The following is a 17441-nucleotide window of genomic DNA, read 5'->3' as shown; positions in this document are numbered from 1 at the left end:
GTGTCATAATAAAAGTGAAATGCTTGCATTAATTGAAAGTAGACAGTCACTCGCCTGCACTGTCATTAAACTTCTAACTTGTGAAAAGAAAGTACAAAAACAAGAACATGGATTTCTATAAACTCTGTTTAAATTCACCTTTTCAGTTTCCTGTCTCTTCTCTTTCCCACTTATTCTCTTAAACCTCTGTTGTTGTTTTTTCTATTTCTAACTCCAGATTGTTATTTCTGTTTGTATTTTATGCTGTTTCTTTTTATTTCTCCTGGCTCCATTAGTAACACTCCGATGTCTCTCTCCTCTCTCCTCCTCGTCTTCTCTCTTATTTCTCCCATGATATTCCCTCTTCCCTCCTTTTTTTGTCCTTTTTGTCCTTTTCCTTCCACCGTGCTCCCCCTCTTCTTCTTTGATCTTTCTCTGTCGGTTCCCCTCCCTAAATTCTGCCCACCCCATCCTCTTCCCGCACCCTCCTCTCCTCTCCTCTCCTCTCCTCTCCTCTCCTCTCCCCTCCTCTCCTCTCTCTCTCTCGCCTCTCCTCTCCTCTCCCCTCCTCTCCTCTCCTCTCCTCTCTCTCTTGAACAGGAGGTGCTGCCGGACAGGAAGAGGGTGACGACCAGGAGCTACCTGCCCATTACACCAGTCGACACTGACAGTGGTTCCAACTTCACCTGTGTGGCCAGCAACCCGGCAGTGCCCATGGGCAAACGAGCCACCGTCACCCTCAATGTCCACCGTATGCTAGTCTTTCTCTTTCTCTCTGGTGCATATGGGGCTCGTGTGACTGAGGCTTGGCTATTTTTGTGTCGGCACATACCAAAATCACTCATTTTAATGCCCCGGCACTTGTCGCCTTCAAGTAATTAACAACAAAAATGACACATATGCTGTGTACATGAATTTACAGCCTCTATTTTCCACCATTCTCCAAATCTGGACTTGTTCCAGATTTGATTTAGCTGCTTGCGTTGTTTTTGGCACCGATTTCTAAGGCCAATAATTTTCACCCAAAGCAGTTCAGCGAGTTGATTTCCTTCAACTCGTGGAAAATACGAAACTTTTTTTTTTTTTTTTGTGTGTTTAAAGGATTTCAGTCGTGTCCCTGAAGAAATAAGGAAGGATTGCTCACAAGAAAATTGTAGTTTGAATATTCAATCAAGAAGATTGATGTGTTTTTCCAACCTGGTGTAGTTGGTAATTACTGGGAGAATAACCGCAGTAACAGTAGATGTGGAATCAGTGCTGTGTCAGTAACGAAGGCCGTAGAGAAGCAGGGATTTTTATTGCGAAATTTATAGTTTGTGTGACTTATTTATGTGGGAAATCAATCATCAAGCTGCTCAGCGGTGGTGAAACGCAACAGTCATTCACGCCATTGTTCACTTTATCTTTAGTTGTGCAATGAATATGCATCTTTCCCTGTGTAGATCCACCCACAGTGACGCTGTCCATCGAGCCTCGCTCTGTCCTGGAGGGCGAGAGAGTCACCTTCACCTGCCAGGCCACTGCCAACCCTCCTATCATGGGCTACAGGTAGGGATGAAGATTTACCGGAATTTAACTATTAAAAGAACAAATGCGCTTTAAAATCGGAAAAAAAAAAAAAAAATCAGCACTACCTAACATAAACCAAAATATCTGTAACCATCTGTTTAACATTGTCGCAGCTTCATGTCCATTTCAACATGTGATGTGATGGACTTTGTCCTGCAGAGCAGCATGAGGAGGCAGACCGCGAGTCTGTGCCAATGAGTTTTCTAGTCTGCTTCCGTCCACCCTCTGGACGTGACCCTGAATAGAAATTTCTGCTTAGAGAACAGAATTGGTGAAAGTATTGAACATTTGCACAATTAAACTCTGACTTTTATCTAAAGTGACAGAACTGAAGCAGTGAAATTGCTAAATGCGGGACTTTAACATGACAGTTTTAAACTGAGGTTTGAGACTCCAGCCCAGGGTCCCAGTGTGGGAGCACTGCCAGGTACTCGGGCACTAAGCCTATTGAGTGTATATTAAAATGTCATCTAATGGCTGATGTGCAATACGGTTCTGTGATTTTGAGCTACATATCTGGCAAGATACAGTATGAAGAGAAATGTTATTTTTTGCAACCATTCCCTCAGGTCGTTACATGAAAATGTTATTTTCGTAGCTTTAATTGATATAAAAAACATTCATGTCTAATAATGGAAATCAAACATTTGGATCACCGCCAAAAGAGTATTAAAAAAAAAAGAAACCATTATGCTTTTGGTATCTCCTGCTGACAAACTGACACAACAATTATTTTTGATGCTTAATAACGGTGATGCGTGCTCTCCGTCAGATGGGCTAAAGGCGGCGTGCTGCTGGAGGGGGCGAGGGAGAGCGTGTTCGTCACCACAGCCGATCACTCCTTCTTCACTGAGCCCGTGTCCTGTCAGGTGTTCAACGCTGTGGGAAACACCAACGTCAGCATCCTGGTGGACGTGCACTGTGAGTGTAAACACTCCCGAGCTGTTACTACACAGTATACGTGTGATTGTGATGTGTGATGTATGAGCATGTGATGATTAATGTGCTCAAGTTGAGAGTAATTTTGTCATTGTTCAACTCGTTGTCAAAGCCTATACATAAACAAAGTAAAGTAAATAACAATGAATATATAGAAAAGTAGTGATGATAGATGCAATGAAAGTGTTAGTTGCTGAAAAATGTTTAAATAAAGCCTTCAGTAAATGGAGAAACACATAGAATTATGAAAAGCAAAAAGTACATTTGTTTGCATTATAGTGAAGAGAATTAAAGAAGAAATAGTCCCCCGCAGTCCCTTGGCAAAATTGGTGCTCTAAGTAAAATTATGCTACATGGCCATAGCAGCAAATAAGCATCTTTATTAGAAAAAATGCAATTTTGGCAAAGATTTACATGATTAAAAAGAAGAGTGGTGGGAAAAATGCAACGCTGAGATCAATGACCTCTCAGATACAAATAGCCTTCATGTCTGAAATAAAACCTAGGGGTCGTGCAGATTATATGATGAAACTTTCGTGCTTTAGTCATAAATTGCACAGTGGGTTTGCCCATCCGCCCCACTAAAATAACGTGTGTGTGTGTGTGTGTGTGTTGGTTATAATCTCCTGCTGGTTCTGCTTCACAAACTGTTCCTGCTCTCACAAGTTCTACAAGAAATTTGGGGGTAAATGTATTTTTAATTTTTTGGATATTTTGGCAACGCTATGAAAAAAGTGCTTGTGTCTCCACTTTTCCTGTTTCAGTTTTCTATCAATTTTTCCTGTCTGATGTCGGTTTTGTAGCCGATCACCCGTTGTCCCTCAACATTTGTCTGCGTACAGCGGTTTTAATTATCTTCCTGTCTTTCAGTCGGCCCGATACTGGTGGTGGAGCCCAGGCCGGTCACAGTGGATGTGGACTCTGACGTCACTCTTAACTGCAAGTGGTCTGGAAACCCTCCTCTCACCCTCACCTGGACCAAAAAGGGCTCCAGCATGGTAAGAACAAACGGTCAAACCTTTCCCCCTCACCTTTTGAGGTTTTTCTTTCATTAAAATATCATATATCTTTTTATGTGTAGACAGGAAAGGGGAGAAAGTCAGAGCGCCAGATACTGGGGTAAAGCCCATCCCTGGAACTATAACCAAATCCTCCAGAAAACCCCCACTCCCAGCCCATATTAATGTCTAAGACCCAGACCTCATAAATGTTTGCTCAGTTGTAAAGCAGACGGTTAGTAGTGAGACTCCGTCTTCATATCTTAAATCTTTAATTCATGCCTAACAAGTTAAGAAAGGCTCCAGGAAAAAAACTAATGGAGCCTGCTGAGTAAATCAACATGTTTTATGAATTAAATATAGATCTCCCTCCCTCCCTCTTCTTAACATCTCTTCCCTTCTGTCTGTCTCCACTCTCCACCTCACAAATCTACTATCCTGCTCCTTACGCACACTTATCTACTTATTTATGTGTGTCCAGGTGCTCAGCAACAACAACCAGCTGTATTTGAAGTCAGTGAGCCAGGCTGACGCAGGCCAGTATGTCTGCAAGGCCATCGTACCCAGGATTGGAGTGGGAGAGACTGAGGTTATGCTCACTGTCAATGGTCAGTTACTTACTCTGCTGTCAATAACACTGCTGATATTAGCAAAAAAAATGATAAAATATGTAAAGCAGATCTGCCTGTGCACAGAAAACACGAAGGAATATTAAACCACAAAGACCTCCGTGATGTGTTTGTTTGATCTAGAATCTGTAATCATGCGTGTCTCTGCAGCTCTCTGACAGCGGACGCCACAGAATGCACAGAATGTAGCACCACACGGGTCTAAAATAATGCCGACCCGGCTTGATTCATTCCAGCCCGGGTCGAAAACCAAACCCAGGAGCTAATTTTTCAGCCCTAGACAGGCTCAGAGCCAATATTTCAATGCCAAAACCTTCTCCCAGAACGACCAACAATTGCTTAATAAATCAAAACTGATTCACCAAGAACACAATGACGAAAAACGAGTTCAAATACTCCTTAAATCTTCTCCGGCTGACAGAGTGCCTGGTCAAACCAGAGGGGAGGACGGCGACATTCATCGGCACGTCCTTGCAAAATATGAAGTGCTGAAAGCTTGGTGACCTGTAGTGACCGCCCACAGTCATTCACCAACCAGACAATATGTTAACACAGTTAATTAAGAGGAAAATCTTTGCACCATCCACTGCTTTCTCTCGACTGGCTGCAAACCGCGTCGCATCGGTTTTTATGGAGCCAGTTGTTTCTCAAGCAGAGCAGCACAGCTGATATGATAGCGTCCTCCATTTTGGACATCCAAACTGTGTTTATGCTGTACGTAACTCGACGCAAGGGGTTAACTGTAGTCCCGCCATAGATGCACAAGTTTTCATTTTGCAAGTTCAACATAAGATCCCCCCCCCCCCCCCCCCCACCCCCCCCCCCCCCCCCCCCCCTCCCCACCCCCCCCCCCCCCCCCCCCCCCCCCCCCCCTCCCCCCCCCCCCCTCCCCCTCCCCCCCCCCCCCCCCCGCGCCCCGCCCCCCCCCCCCCCCCCCCCCGTTGATATCCGTGCAATCCCTACAACACGGGCCACCGCAGTATGAGTAACAGTAGTGTAAACACGAGCCCGCAGGTCGTCTCCCTCCGCCAGCAGCTTCTTATGTTATGTTTTATCGGAAGCGGCCGAAGTAATTATAAGCAGTTTTTGTACCTAAACCCAAACAGTGGCTGCTCCATGAGTTTAGCTGCATGGTTATTATTGTAACCAGGGTCCGATACGCCGCTAGCTGTCCCCATCTCCAACCCCCACCCCCTCTGTGGCTAAATGCTTTAAGAGGCGCACATCAGCTACGACAGAGCCTACGGTTTATCTTATGTGCATAAGCTCTGAGTGTTAACACATCTATAAATCCAACCTCACCGTCAGTTTGTAATTTGTAAATTTAGCCCCAAACACAGACACTGAAAAGCTTGAACTGATGTTATAAACGTCGGTGCGACCAAGAGCAGAGACCCGACAAAATTCACAACTTTCAAAGGTTCTCCCCGACCCCTCACGTTTCCCCATGAAGCCAAAACGGTCAACTAACACATCAACCTTACATGTCCAGCACATTTGCTGCCAACACAACATCACGCTCCCTCCACTTTGCCCCATTCGGGCCTACAGTTTATGAGTGGAAAACGTGCCCATCATGTTCCTCATAAAGCAGTCGTTTTTGTGCCAAGAACTGGAGCAAATGTTTTAATAATCACCGCCTGGTGCTTCACATTATCAGATACAGTTTATATGAAATCCTTTTCTATATCGTCTCGCCGGGGGTCACGTGTTTACAGCAGTGTCTGCACATTAATGTGGAAATGATTTGTGTCTTCCAAACCTTTCTAAATGAAATGTCTGGGTCTGTTTGCAGTAATCCTGCCTCTGTCTCTCTGCCCCGTCCTATCTCACTCGCTCAGGTCCCCCCATCATCTCCAGTGATCCGGTCCAATACGCTGTCAGAGGGGAGAGAGGCGAGATCAAGTGTTACATCGCCAGCACACCCCCGCCTGATAAGATTGTAAGTCCATCCTTGGAAGTTGTAATTTGCTGCAGAGGTGCTCGACCTCTTCAGATTGCATCTGCCACAAACAGAATCCTGATCACAACAACTCCTCGTCCACCCTGAAAACAGAATGATTTTCTACTTTCTCTTCTTTTTGGCCCCGTGTTACTCACCAAACGGTGGGTAACAAGTGCCATTGTTCTCCAGCTGTGTCACGGCTACGTGGGAATGATGTGTTCCTCCTCTGTGGTGGAAGGTGTGACTCATCGAAAACAGCTGCTGTTGAAATGAAAGCGGGGACACGCAGCACTGTACACATGTTCCAGAGTTAAGCAGATAAGATTCAAGAAATCATGATTATTAAAGTATTTTGGAAGTGTTTAGTGTTTGACAGCCTAGAGTGAGCACATCAAATAGTATTTTCAAATATGAAAAATCAAATAGTAGAAATCCCATATACCAATATACTGTTTACCAGCTCATCTGTGACTCAAGTCCAACAAATCCCAGCCAAATGTCTTTGCAGTTTTGAGATATCGCCCCTCATTTTTTTATTTGTCAAAATGTCTAAGCTGTGTCGCAGCTCAGCTCTGGGACAACAGTGGATCTCAGCCGTACAGTGTTGTGAGATGTGCTCAAACACCCCCTTTGTCTTTCCCCTCCGACAGATGGGATGGCCTTGGGATGGAATTGTTGGACAGTATTTTTTCACCTACGAGAAAAAGGAATTGGCCGCCGTGAATCCGTGGCTGCACATGTGAAGACAATGTGATTGTGTGGAATTGTTTAGTCTTGCTCATCACTTTTAGTGATCCATGTAGACCTTTCTGCTAATTTGTCACAGTCGCCAGTGTTCCTGCAGCCACAGTTGCAGCACGTGACTGACTCAGGCTCGTGGAGCCAGATAGCCCTTTGTAGCTGATAGTAAACGTACCGAGGTTCAGCACAAATACATGGATATATTTTATATATTTTATGTATCTTTTTCAAAACATAATTTTATGTTTTTTCAAATTAGCTGATCTACGTTTCTAGGTTCCCCATGGAGTAAATGCATCCCCCTTACTCTCCCAGGTACCTAATCCAAAAAGGGGCACAGAGGTGGGGCGTGTGTGGAGCAGAGACTCCGGTGTGCATGCTGGTCTGTGGCAAAGCATACGTTCACCCACCTGTCACTCAAAGTGGCGCGCCCTCAATCATGCATTAATTTAAGCCTCAATAAAATTTAAACAAGTGAGATGTATATGAATTAACGTCCCGTACAGTTGTCATGAAGGAGGAAATTAGCCATAGAGACAATAACCGTTTTTGTTTTAGGCTGTAAACATGTTTATTTCTGCTGTAAAGTTGGGCATTTTAACATGGGAGTCTATGGAGATTGACTCACTTTTGTATACAGCCTCAAGTGGTCTCTGGTACGTCCATGTTGGCTTCATTTTTCAGCCTCGGAGGTTGCCGCTTGGTTAGAAATCACTGTTACAAGACGTACCAGTGATATTAATCACTCTGCCACTGGATCCAATCATTTTGCTGTCCTTTAAAGCCGGTCTAGAGCAGTGTATCTCAGCCTTTTTGACTTATAACCCCTTAAAACAAATCAATGTCTACCAGTTCCATCAAAGATGAATTCTTCTTCTTCATATTGTTTTATTAGACTAATTATAAGAGCTCTAAAGATGTAAAATTATCCACTTGATACACCAGAATTGATGAATAATTTAATTTGTTTAGCGGAAATATGTTTTTTTCCCCCTGCTTTCCCGTCCTGTTAATCTTCTTGTGACCCCTCAGATGTATTGACCCCTTGGGGGGGGGTACCAGCCCACTGGTTGGGAACAGCTGGTCTAGAGGTTTGAGAGATCTGTTTGTGAATGATTTGTATCAGTCAGTTGTAACAGTTTCTCTCGCTGAGCCAAACAAGAAACACTTTTGAGTCATTTTAAGCAGCACTGTCTAAATTTACGAAATCGTCGAGACAAAACGTATGACATTAGAATACATTGAAAGACGGTACAATCACATAAAATTGGACATATGGAGGGTTTAAGACCTCTGATATTAAGAGTTACTGAGTTATGGTCACCATGACGGAGTCAGTGTAGCACCTAGACCGTATTGATTTTAGTGTGAATTGGACCTACCAGCTAAAACCTTTCCAATCCAGTGATCCCTTTCAAAGTGGTGGCCATCTTTTCTATAAAAGAAATCTTTCACTGAGATTGCCTTAGCAGCAAATTGTAATGGAATATCCTCCTGAATGTGCCACAACTGCAGAACTCTTTGCTGTTTTTTTTCATTCCTGCCTTTTGCTAAAGTCGCTGAGTGCAATGCTTGATCAAACTGCAGTTTAATATGAAGTGTCTGCGTGTTATATAGGTTACAAAATGAGCAGTATGGCATGTGGATATAAACCTTTAAAAAAGGCAAAATACCAGAATGCTCACAAATCACAAGAAGAGGCCGAAAAATGGAAATAAATTCAGTAATGACATTTGAGTTTGAAGGCTAGAACGAGCGAGAGAGAGAGGGAGAGAGTGTGGGGGTGAAATAGATTGAAATGAGAGAGGCATGAGATGGAGGGAGAGTAAAAATCTGTACCTTTCAGCGTCAATTATCCAATTGTGCAGTGCCAACATGACAGAAATCAGAGCTTTTAGGAAGCTTCAGCCCCCCGCTGCACTGGCAGAGAGCTCAGAGCGTATAATGTGGTGCGACATTATAGTCTCGGCTTAATGCAGAGACACAAGGACTTATAAAATATGGAGTGTGTGTGTGTGTGTGCATGCGTGCGTGCGTGTGTGTGCCCATGTGTCTACAGTGTGAGTGTGTGTGTGTGTGTGAAAAGAGGAAACAAGAGATTGAGAAACAGAAACCAAAAGACAGACAGTGGTGGTGCAAGAAAATTATTGTGTGAAAGAGCGATAAAGAAAGGGGGGGGGGGGCAGAAAAAGACGCATTATGCAAGATTGTCAGAGTAAAAAAAAAAAAAGAAGCAGAAGATTTGGGGGCTTTTTTTTTTTTATAAAAAAAAATCTCCCGCACCAACTCTTGATCACATACTCCCTTTTTTTCATTTTTTTTCAAAGCAGGTTAAAAGGTACATTAGCCCAACATATGGGCCTATGTATATTTGATATCGTCATGCTCCATATTTAATATCCTCAAATTTCTACCTCAGCAGATTTTAAGTAGAAAAACCTACTTGAGTTTTTATCACTCGTGTACACTTGCTGCACTCTGCGTGTGTGTGTGTTGGCGTGTGTTGGTGTGTGTTGTGTGTGTGTGTCTGTTGTGGTTGATTTGTTATTTCCTCCCCAGCCTGAAAAAGTTTCTCCAAACATTTTAATTAGGCCTATACTGCACCAGGAGAAAAAAAAAAAAACTAGTTACCAAGGTGTGAGAATATAATTTGTTTTGCTTAAAATATATTTCCTGCCCAGACTCGCTTCAGTCTCTCTTAACCTTTCTTAACACCAGCCCATCTGTTGGCGGAATGTTTACTTGTGTCTCTGTGTGTGTGTGTGTGTGTGTGTGTGTGTGTGTGTGTGTGTGTGTGTGTGTGTGAGTTTATTGTGGTTAATACTATTTAAGATAAGATAAAATGAAATTAGCATTATTGACGCCTCAGGGCAAATTGGGCGATTGCAGAAGTAAAGAGCAGAGTTTAGATAAAAATCCATATTAAACATATTGGAGATTGAATCTTCATCACACTTATACAGAGCTCCTTGTCGGCTTGAAGGACATCCTGCTGTGTTTATCATGAACAGAGTTACAGATGTTTTAGTGGACAGATGTGACAAGCCTTTGCTCTTATCTTAATCTTAAACTGAAGTACACCTGCTTTTCGATTCGAGCCAACACGAGAGTGAGTGCTGACTACAAAATGTGCTCTGGTGGCCCGTAGTAGTACAGAGTGTATTGATAGTCCCACCCTCCTTTCTATCTGGTGTGTCTCAGGTCTGGGCATGGAAGGAGAACGTGTGGGAGAAGGAGAAGGGCACCCTGATGGAGAGGTACACCGTGGAGCAGAGTAAACCTCCGACCCAGGGCGGGGCCGTTCTCTCCACGCTCACCATCAACAACGTCATGGAGTCTGACTTCCACTCGCCGTACAACTGCACCGCCTGGAACTCCTTCGGCCCCGGCACCATGATCATCACCCTAGAGGAGACAGGTATGTTATAGTTTGTATCATGTCAACATAAGGCAGTAAAGTGCCTTAAAGGTGGCAATGTGCATGCCAGTAAATGAGTGGAAGAAAGCTGCCCATGCAAAGAATGCAGCATTTTAAAACATTAAAGAAAAGTTCTGTAACACACACAACGCTTTTTGTTAGACCCTAAAGATACCATGTGGAGTCTGACCATATGTGCAATATGTTTAATTTGGATTTTTTTTTTTTTTTTTTGGACAGGTGATGCAATGCGCAGTCCTGCCTGCAGTCTCACAGTACTCTATTGTTGTACACATGGTGGCCGTAAAGAGCTAAGAAAGGTAGCAAAGTGCAAGCAAAATGCAGGGAAGAAGATAACTCGTACATACAGCCAATGCACATTTCAAGATATAAAGAAAAAATAGTTTTATTGGGAAGTAAAGGAATTGTTAAAATGTTAAGCTTTAAGTACACATAAAGTGCGTTTTTATTGTGAGACACAGAATTGTGTTTGTTTTCAATGAAAACTCCACAGGGTTCCTTTAATGTCCTCTTCTCTCTCGTACAAACTGAAGTGCCCCTGAGCAAGATTATTAAGCGGTGGCATCAGCTGGAGGACAGAGAATAGATAATAGTGTTGTTAGTCCATTCTGGATTGTTACACATTTTATTTGGAGAGCTGGGTATGTCACATTACATTGAGAAAATGATTTCTTCATGCTCTGTCAGTCTTATCTGACTCTTATTCTTTCAGCTGTCAGATTTCGCAGGCTTCAGAAAATCTTCGAGAGAGAGAGAGAGAAAGAGGAGAGAGAGAGAGACAGAGAGAGAAGGAGAGCTTGGATTTGTCTTTATGTGTACTAACAGTGTTTTTATCCCTTGTCAGACTTGCACGCTTTATCAACATAACCAGCCCTCAGAGATTCAATATTAAGGACACAACAGGATTTGTGCTTAAATGACACAACATCCATGCAGGTTTTTAGTAACAATGAGGCAGCAGCTGTCCCTCAACCCCGACCCTCTTTCTGCTCGTGTTTGTTTCAGATATTGTTCCAGTGGGAATTATCGCCGGTGGTACGGTGGGCTCCTCCATTCTGCTGCTTATGTTTCTACTGGCACTCGCCTTCTTCCTCTACCGCCAACGCAAAGGCAGTGAGTGCACACAGTGGTTCTTTAATGTGTCTGGGCGCGCGCACGTGTGTGTGTGTGCGCGCGTGTGTGTGTGTGTGTGTGTATGTGTGTGTGTAGGTGCTCGCACACACTTACTGTATGTGTCTATCAGTCTTTCTTTCATCCACTCTCCCTATCTGTCATTCTGCCTTTCCACGAAGAAAGGAACATATGCCAGCCGTATAGCATTTTATTCAAATGAGATTAATGAATATTCATATAATAACGCAAACTGCCTTAAAAACGCCTACTGTATATTTCCGTTTTCATTCAGCTGATATGGAATTGTGTGATTATGTTTTAAATAAACAGTTTTTGTATGCCGCTCGTACACTAGATAAAGTACATAAATAACAGCGCAGAAAAACAAGAGCATTTAAAGGTGAATAGTATTTAAATTATGAATTCCTATATGTTATTTCTACAGCCGACGGCAATCAAATTAGAATTTGAGAGCACAAACCGCACTTGTGCAAACCAGAGAGCACATACAGAGCATGTTGTGTCTTCTTGTTGTGTCATTTTGAGCTGTGCTCCATAGCAAATAAAGAGTTGGGAAAGACAATGAAGGTGACTGGCACATTCCCAGGAGGGATTTTCTGGGGATAAGAGTATATTTTCTGGTTCAGAGCTGATAACACCACTACAGAAAAGATATTGTTTGAAAATAGAAACTCAAACAGACATCGTTGTGGCTCCAGATAAAGCATTCTCTCATTTGTTGTGTATGATGCAGCTCAAGACTTCACAGATCTCAATCTTTACTTTTGAGGTTTCTTGCTGTGGAGGAGAGCTGCTCGTGTTCACGAACATTGACTGTTAGGAGTCGTGTGAATTAAAAGTGAGCAGTGCTGTGTTTAACATAGAAATATACTGTACCTGGTTTATCGGCCTAAAATCTGAATTTTTGCTGTAATACATATCTCACCCAGCAAACCAAACTAACACCCTTTTAATGAGATGACATGAAATATGTTTAATCTCTAAATGTGCATATTTAACCTAATATGCTCAATTCAGACTTCAGCCATGTTGGAAGTGTCACAGAAATATTATGAGACCCAACTGAATAAGACTGCCATTATGACTGTTGTTTAAATCAGTGACTGCTGGTGTTTATTCAAACATGAGACAGGTTTATGTACAGTAACAAGCTCTATGTCTGTAAGGGATTTAAAATGGAGTATATTTACCATTTGCCCAGAATTTATTTTCTATTTTTCTGTTGTATCTAGGCAAACCAGGTTAGCTAAATCCTCTCACGACATCCTCCACCACCAGAAACTAAGTATGTAAACAGTGAGGAGTCCACATAAAATATTCTTTAAGATTTCTGGGGATAAAGACCTTTTCTTTGCATATGAGACAAAATGGCCTGATGCAGTTAAAGGCTCTATATGTAGATTTTTTAAATGTGATTAAAGCATCTCACAGTTTTTTCTGATGGCAAAAAAATTGTCCATTCTATTTTTTGAAACTACCACTAGAAGTTGCTGAAGTCACAAATTTTAAAATCATAACATAGGCGCTTTAAATTGTGTACAATTTCATGTCAAGGACAATGCCTCATTTTCATACAAAATACAGTAAAAGAAAATCAACAGTACACATCACATTTACTGGCAGAAAGATCTGTTTCAAACTCTTCATCTTCACCATTTTCCTCATAACAGCCCCTAAGAAAGAAATCAATGCCAAAGGAACATGCAGTTTTCTCACTTCATCGTGCTGGATACTGACGTCCTCAAAATTCAAACCATCACCTCTCTCTGCCTTTTGCAGCTGCCAGCATACCAAATTGCTCAATGCACCATTATCAAAAGAGAGAAAATAAGACAAACAAGGCAAATAATGGCCCAGACAAATCAGACAAAACAGCATTAAACAGAATCAAGTGTTTTTACTGTTAGTTTTTGTTGCTTTTTTTCAACCAGGCTGTTAACTAAATCAATGAATTATCTTGACGTTGACCCAGAATATGACTGGAGGTTGTGTTCTTGTTCCAGGTCGCCGGGGTGTCACACTCGGTAAACCAGACATCAAGGTAGAAACGGTTAACAAAGAGACCCACAGCCTGGAGGAGGAGGCGACAAACGTCTCTACAGCAACCCGGATGGTCAAGGCCATGTACTCTGTGAGTAGATCCTCATCTGAGTCACCGGGGGCCGTGGAGAGGAGGCGTATGGGTCAATGGCCTTAAATGTAAAGATACACCAACACAAAGGGCGGCATGGCAGGAGAGGCAGCTACGCACGCACGCACACACATGCACACAGATGCACACACATGCACACACATGCACACACAGTAAAACAGACACACATGCATAAGGCCTGCCTGTAACACACATTTAAGTACACACACACACACACACACACACACACACACACACACACACACAAAGAGGCAGATTCTCACACATCATACATACAGAAATACAAAGTAGACAGGAGACATCTTGCAGATACGCACCCAACGCAAATTAAACTGATATTATTCTCACTCAACATTAATACAAACACACACACACACTCACTTTAACGCCATGTTTCTTTTAGAAACCCTGGAAGTCCTGGAGAATCTAATCAACGAGGCTCCTTTGGTGCGGTTTTCAAGCTCGGCCCGAAACTTTTTTTCTTTTCCAACAACTGAGCGTTTCTCGTCTTCCACTCTCTTGGGATGAAAAACCTGAAACTCTGTTTTCCTCTCCCCTCCCTCTCTTCCTCCTTCTTTCCTTTCTTACCCTCCCTCTTTCCGTGTGTGTGTTTCGTTGTTTGATGGTTTAGTTTCTGCCCTCTGTTTCCCTCTCTCCCTCCACTCAGCCATTCAAAGACGACATGGACCTGAAGCAGGACGTCCGGAGCGAGAGCGACACCCGCGAGGAGTACGAGCTCAAGGTGAATTGGCTGGCTGCCCACAGAGACATTTTAGCATTTTGACATTGGATTTTTTTTCCCCGTAGCACCTTAAAGATTTTATCCTGCATGGCGCACAGACATATCGCATGCCGTGAACTATGTGGTCATATCCATCATTACGTGCTGATTACCAGTTGCACTTTTTCCTCAGGTTTGGCATTTTCACTGGAGGTAAAAGCCTTACTCTCATTTTTTTTAAAAAACACTTTTTTCAAAAACTGTGCCTCTGAAGTTCCCGAATAAACAGATATTAGTGATGATAATCCCCCAGTTTGGTTTCTGTAAGATTAAGGCTAAAATCTCCTTTTAATCTCAAAACCGTGTGTCCTTTAATTCTCACTTTCACAAACTAATTAATCAAAAGGAGCAAAACAAACTACTTCAAACATTCATGTTGCGAATGTGCCCTAATAGAGCTCTTATTCCAGAGTTAGCTGTTACACATATGAGCTCTCACCTTGCGCTGGAAACCCTGTTTATCCTGGTAAAGTGAAGTTGTATCATTATGTGTTGTGTTCATGCACCTACGCTGCACTGCATCATTCACACATCATTACATTTTTGGACATAGCATGAACACACCACCAAATACACCCACATCATCAAGCATATCAGCGTACAATGTGACAATATACAGTACATAAAATATGAGCAGTGTGTAGTATTATTTAATAGGGGATGTGTTAAAAGTCACTTTGTTATAGCAACTTAAGCTGGCTGAGTCTGTATGTTTTTTTTCTTAACTTACTTTTATCAGAGAGAATATCCTTAAAGGTCCCATATAGTATAAAGGGAGATTTCCATGTGTTGTTTGATTATAAAACAGGTCTAGGTTCTATATTCATACTGTGAAAGTATCAAAGCCTCAGTCCACAGAGAAATGCACACAGCCTGTATTCACAAACTGAGCCTTAAAATGAGTGGTCAGGACTTCCCTCACTTTGTGATGTCACAACAAAACAGTCACCACCCTCAACCATTCTCCAACCCCTACCCACCCAGGCCCACCGTCCAGCCTTGCAGGATTTGGTTTCTCCGAGTGTTTACCTGAAATCTGCTATATTTGTATTTAATCACTCAGAAAACAGTCAGCCAATCAGAAGAGAGCCTCCTCTCTTCTGATTGGCTCACCGACCTGTTCTTACTAGAGCTCCAGAGAGAAGCCTGAGAGAGTGAAAAAGTGTAAAATATGGGACCTTTATTAAACTTAATTTAACTTCAGTTTTTTAAATTTTATTTTACATTTTATTTATAGATTACTATTTTTAGTGTTTTTATTTGTCTTTATGGTTTGATTTGTTGCTGTTGCACTGCATATAAAAACATTATTTTTCTGTACTGTTGTGGATAAAAGAAAAATGCAACAGTTCCAGGTACTCTAGAGCTCCCAGTCTTTCTTTATGATTATAATTATAAAATGATATACAAATGTTACAGAACTACCATTGCTTACGGCAAGCTAAGCAAGCACAGACCAGATGTTTATGTGTCTTTACTACTTAGCATAATGCAAATGATTCCTCAAATGATGATCAACAAAAAATAGGACTGAAAAGCTAATAGTGTCCTCTGTGATCACAGGATCCAACCAACGGCTACTACAACGTCCGAGCCACCACCCACGATGAGGCGCGCCCCCAGTCACGTGCCATCCACTACCAGGGAGAGTTTCGCTCGCCAAACCCAAGTAGCGGGCCGGCCGGTGCCACATCCAGCGGACCCTCAGCTGCCCCCAGCGGTGCAGTTCCCCCAAGCGGTGTGCCAGGCTCAAGGACAGGCTGCTATGACCCCCGCCCGCCTTCCAGGATGTCCCATGCCACCTACGCCCAGTTCAACACCTTCTCCAGGGCGGCGCAGAGCCAGCAAGCTCCTCCCAATCCGGCACTTCAATCGCCTGGAGATTATCCGGGAGACTGCGGCCTGCTGGACAACACAACCCAGCTGGCCTATGACAACTACGGATACCCCTCCCAGTATCCCAGCTACCGCATGGGCTTTGCTCCGCCCATAGAGGAAGGGCCAGCCTATGAGATGTATCCAACTGGACAAGGGACCGGGCCAGGGCCGGGGCCGGGGCTGGGGCCGGGGCCAGGACCGGGGCCGGGACCGGGGCCAGGGCCGGGACCAGGGCCGGGCCCAGGACAGCAAAGTCCTGAAACAGGGCTGGGGAAGTATGGAAGCTCCACTCGCTTCTCGTACTCGTCTCCCCCCTCTGACTATTCCCACAGACACACACAGCGGATGCAGACTCATGTGTGAGAAACACATACTCACTCTTTGGCTCGCTTTTTTTTGCAGCAGTACTTACTACACATAAAAATACCTACCTTTCTATACATGCGCATTCAAGAATCTGTTCTCTCTTTCCATGGCAACCAGTGCATGGAATTTGGTTAATTTTCTGAACCAATAAAACACAACAACGCACAGCAGTCAGCAGCATCGCATATACAGTACTCTAGTTAGCAGCAATACATACGACACATGCAAAGCGACATTCACACACATTTGCGCAGACCTTCTGTTACGTGCAGTGTTTATGCTTCGACAAAAGCAACAGCGTGCCACAATCAAGAGAAAAGAGACAAACAGAGGAGTAGAGCACTTTGAAGACAGGAAAGAAGAGGAGCGCCGAGAGCTTAAGGAGGAGCAGAGGAACCGTTTCCTTCCTGCAATCCTCGTTTTGCTCGTCGACCATCTCGCCTCCCCCCTCTGCATCACATTTTCCCTCTCACCCCATCCCTGTAAATACGTACAAATTCAGATTTGGATCATTTTAAAGTTATTTCCTTGTACAAACCTATACAGTGTGATGCAGTGCAGTGACCTACAGCAAACCTCACACCTTTTTCTTGCATTTTGTGACTCTCACATATTGCAAAACACAGACACACACACACACACACACACACACACACACACACACACACAGATCTTTAAAGACTCATCTGTTTCTATGTATTGCAGCAACGGGGCAGCTTGAACTATAACTATATCTGGCACTTTTTGATCCTCTTTCCTCACTAAAACCTGCCCAGTGGCCATTTTTTACAAGATCTACCTTGATTTAAGTGGGACAAAGCTTCTTAAGGTGGTACAGTGAGTGACCAGAGTGCCGATGCTTATGTGCCAACACATACAAACTATTGACAC

The 17441-nt window shown here is 43.2% G+C and overlaps 1 protein-coding gene across 1 annotated transcript in view; it reads left to right on the top strand.

Moving 5' to 3' along the window:
• Positions 1 to 16710, top strand: part of LOC111239386 (kin of IRRE-like protein 1) — a 70681-nt gene extending 53971 nt beyond the window's left edge. The window contains exons 5-15 of the mRNA XM_022769258.1: positions 580 to 730; positions 1422 to 1527; positions 2321 to 2469; positions 3358 to 3485; positions 3967 to 4093; positions 5956 to 6056; positions 10002 to 10218; positions 11245 to 11352; positions 13377 to 13504; positions 14193 to 14267; positions 15870 to 16710. Coding sequence (XP_022624979.1) covers positions 580 to 730; positions 1422 to 1527; positions 2321 to 2469; positions 3358 to 3485; positions 3967 to 4093; positions 5956 to 6056; positions 10002 to 10218; positions 11245 to 11352; positions 13377 to 13504; positions 14193 to 14267; positions 15870 to 16547 — 1968 coding nt within the window. The 3' untranslated portion in view covers positions 16548 to 16710. The remainder of the gene's footprint in view (positions 1 to 579; positions 731 to 1421; positions 1528 to 2320; positions 2470 to 3357; positions 3486 to 3966; positions 4094 to 5955; positions 6057 to 10001; positions 10219 to 11244; positions 11353 to 13376; positions 13505 to 14192; positions 14268 to 15869) is intronic.
• Positions 16711 to 17441: the final 731 nt, after the last annotated feature.

The sequence above is a fragment of the Seriola dumerili genome, unplaced genomic scaffold, assembly GCF_002260705.1.
Source record: "Seriola dumerili isolate Sdu_G_001 unplaced genomic scaffold, Sdu_1.0 BDQW01002429.1, whole genome shotgun sequence".
NCBI classification, from domain to species: Eukaryota; Metazoa; Chordata; class Actinopteri; order Carangiformes; family Carangidae; genus Seriola; species Seriola dumerili.
Note: the sequence above shows the minus strand (reverse complement) of the source record. Positions and strands in the feature narration are given on the sequence as shown.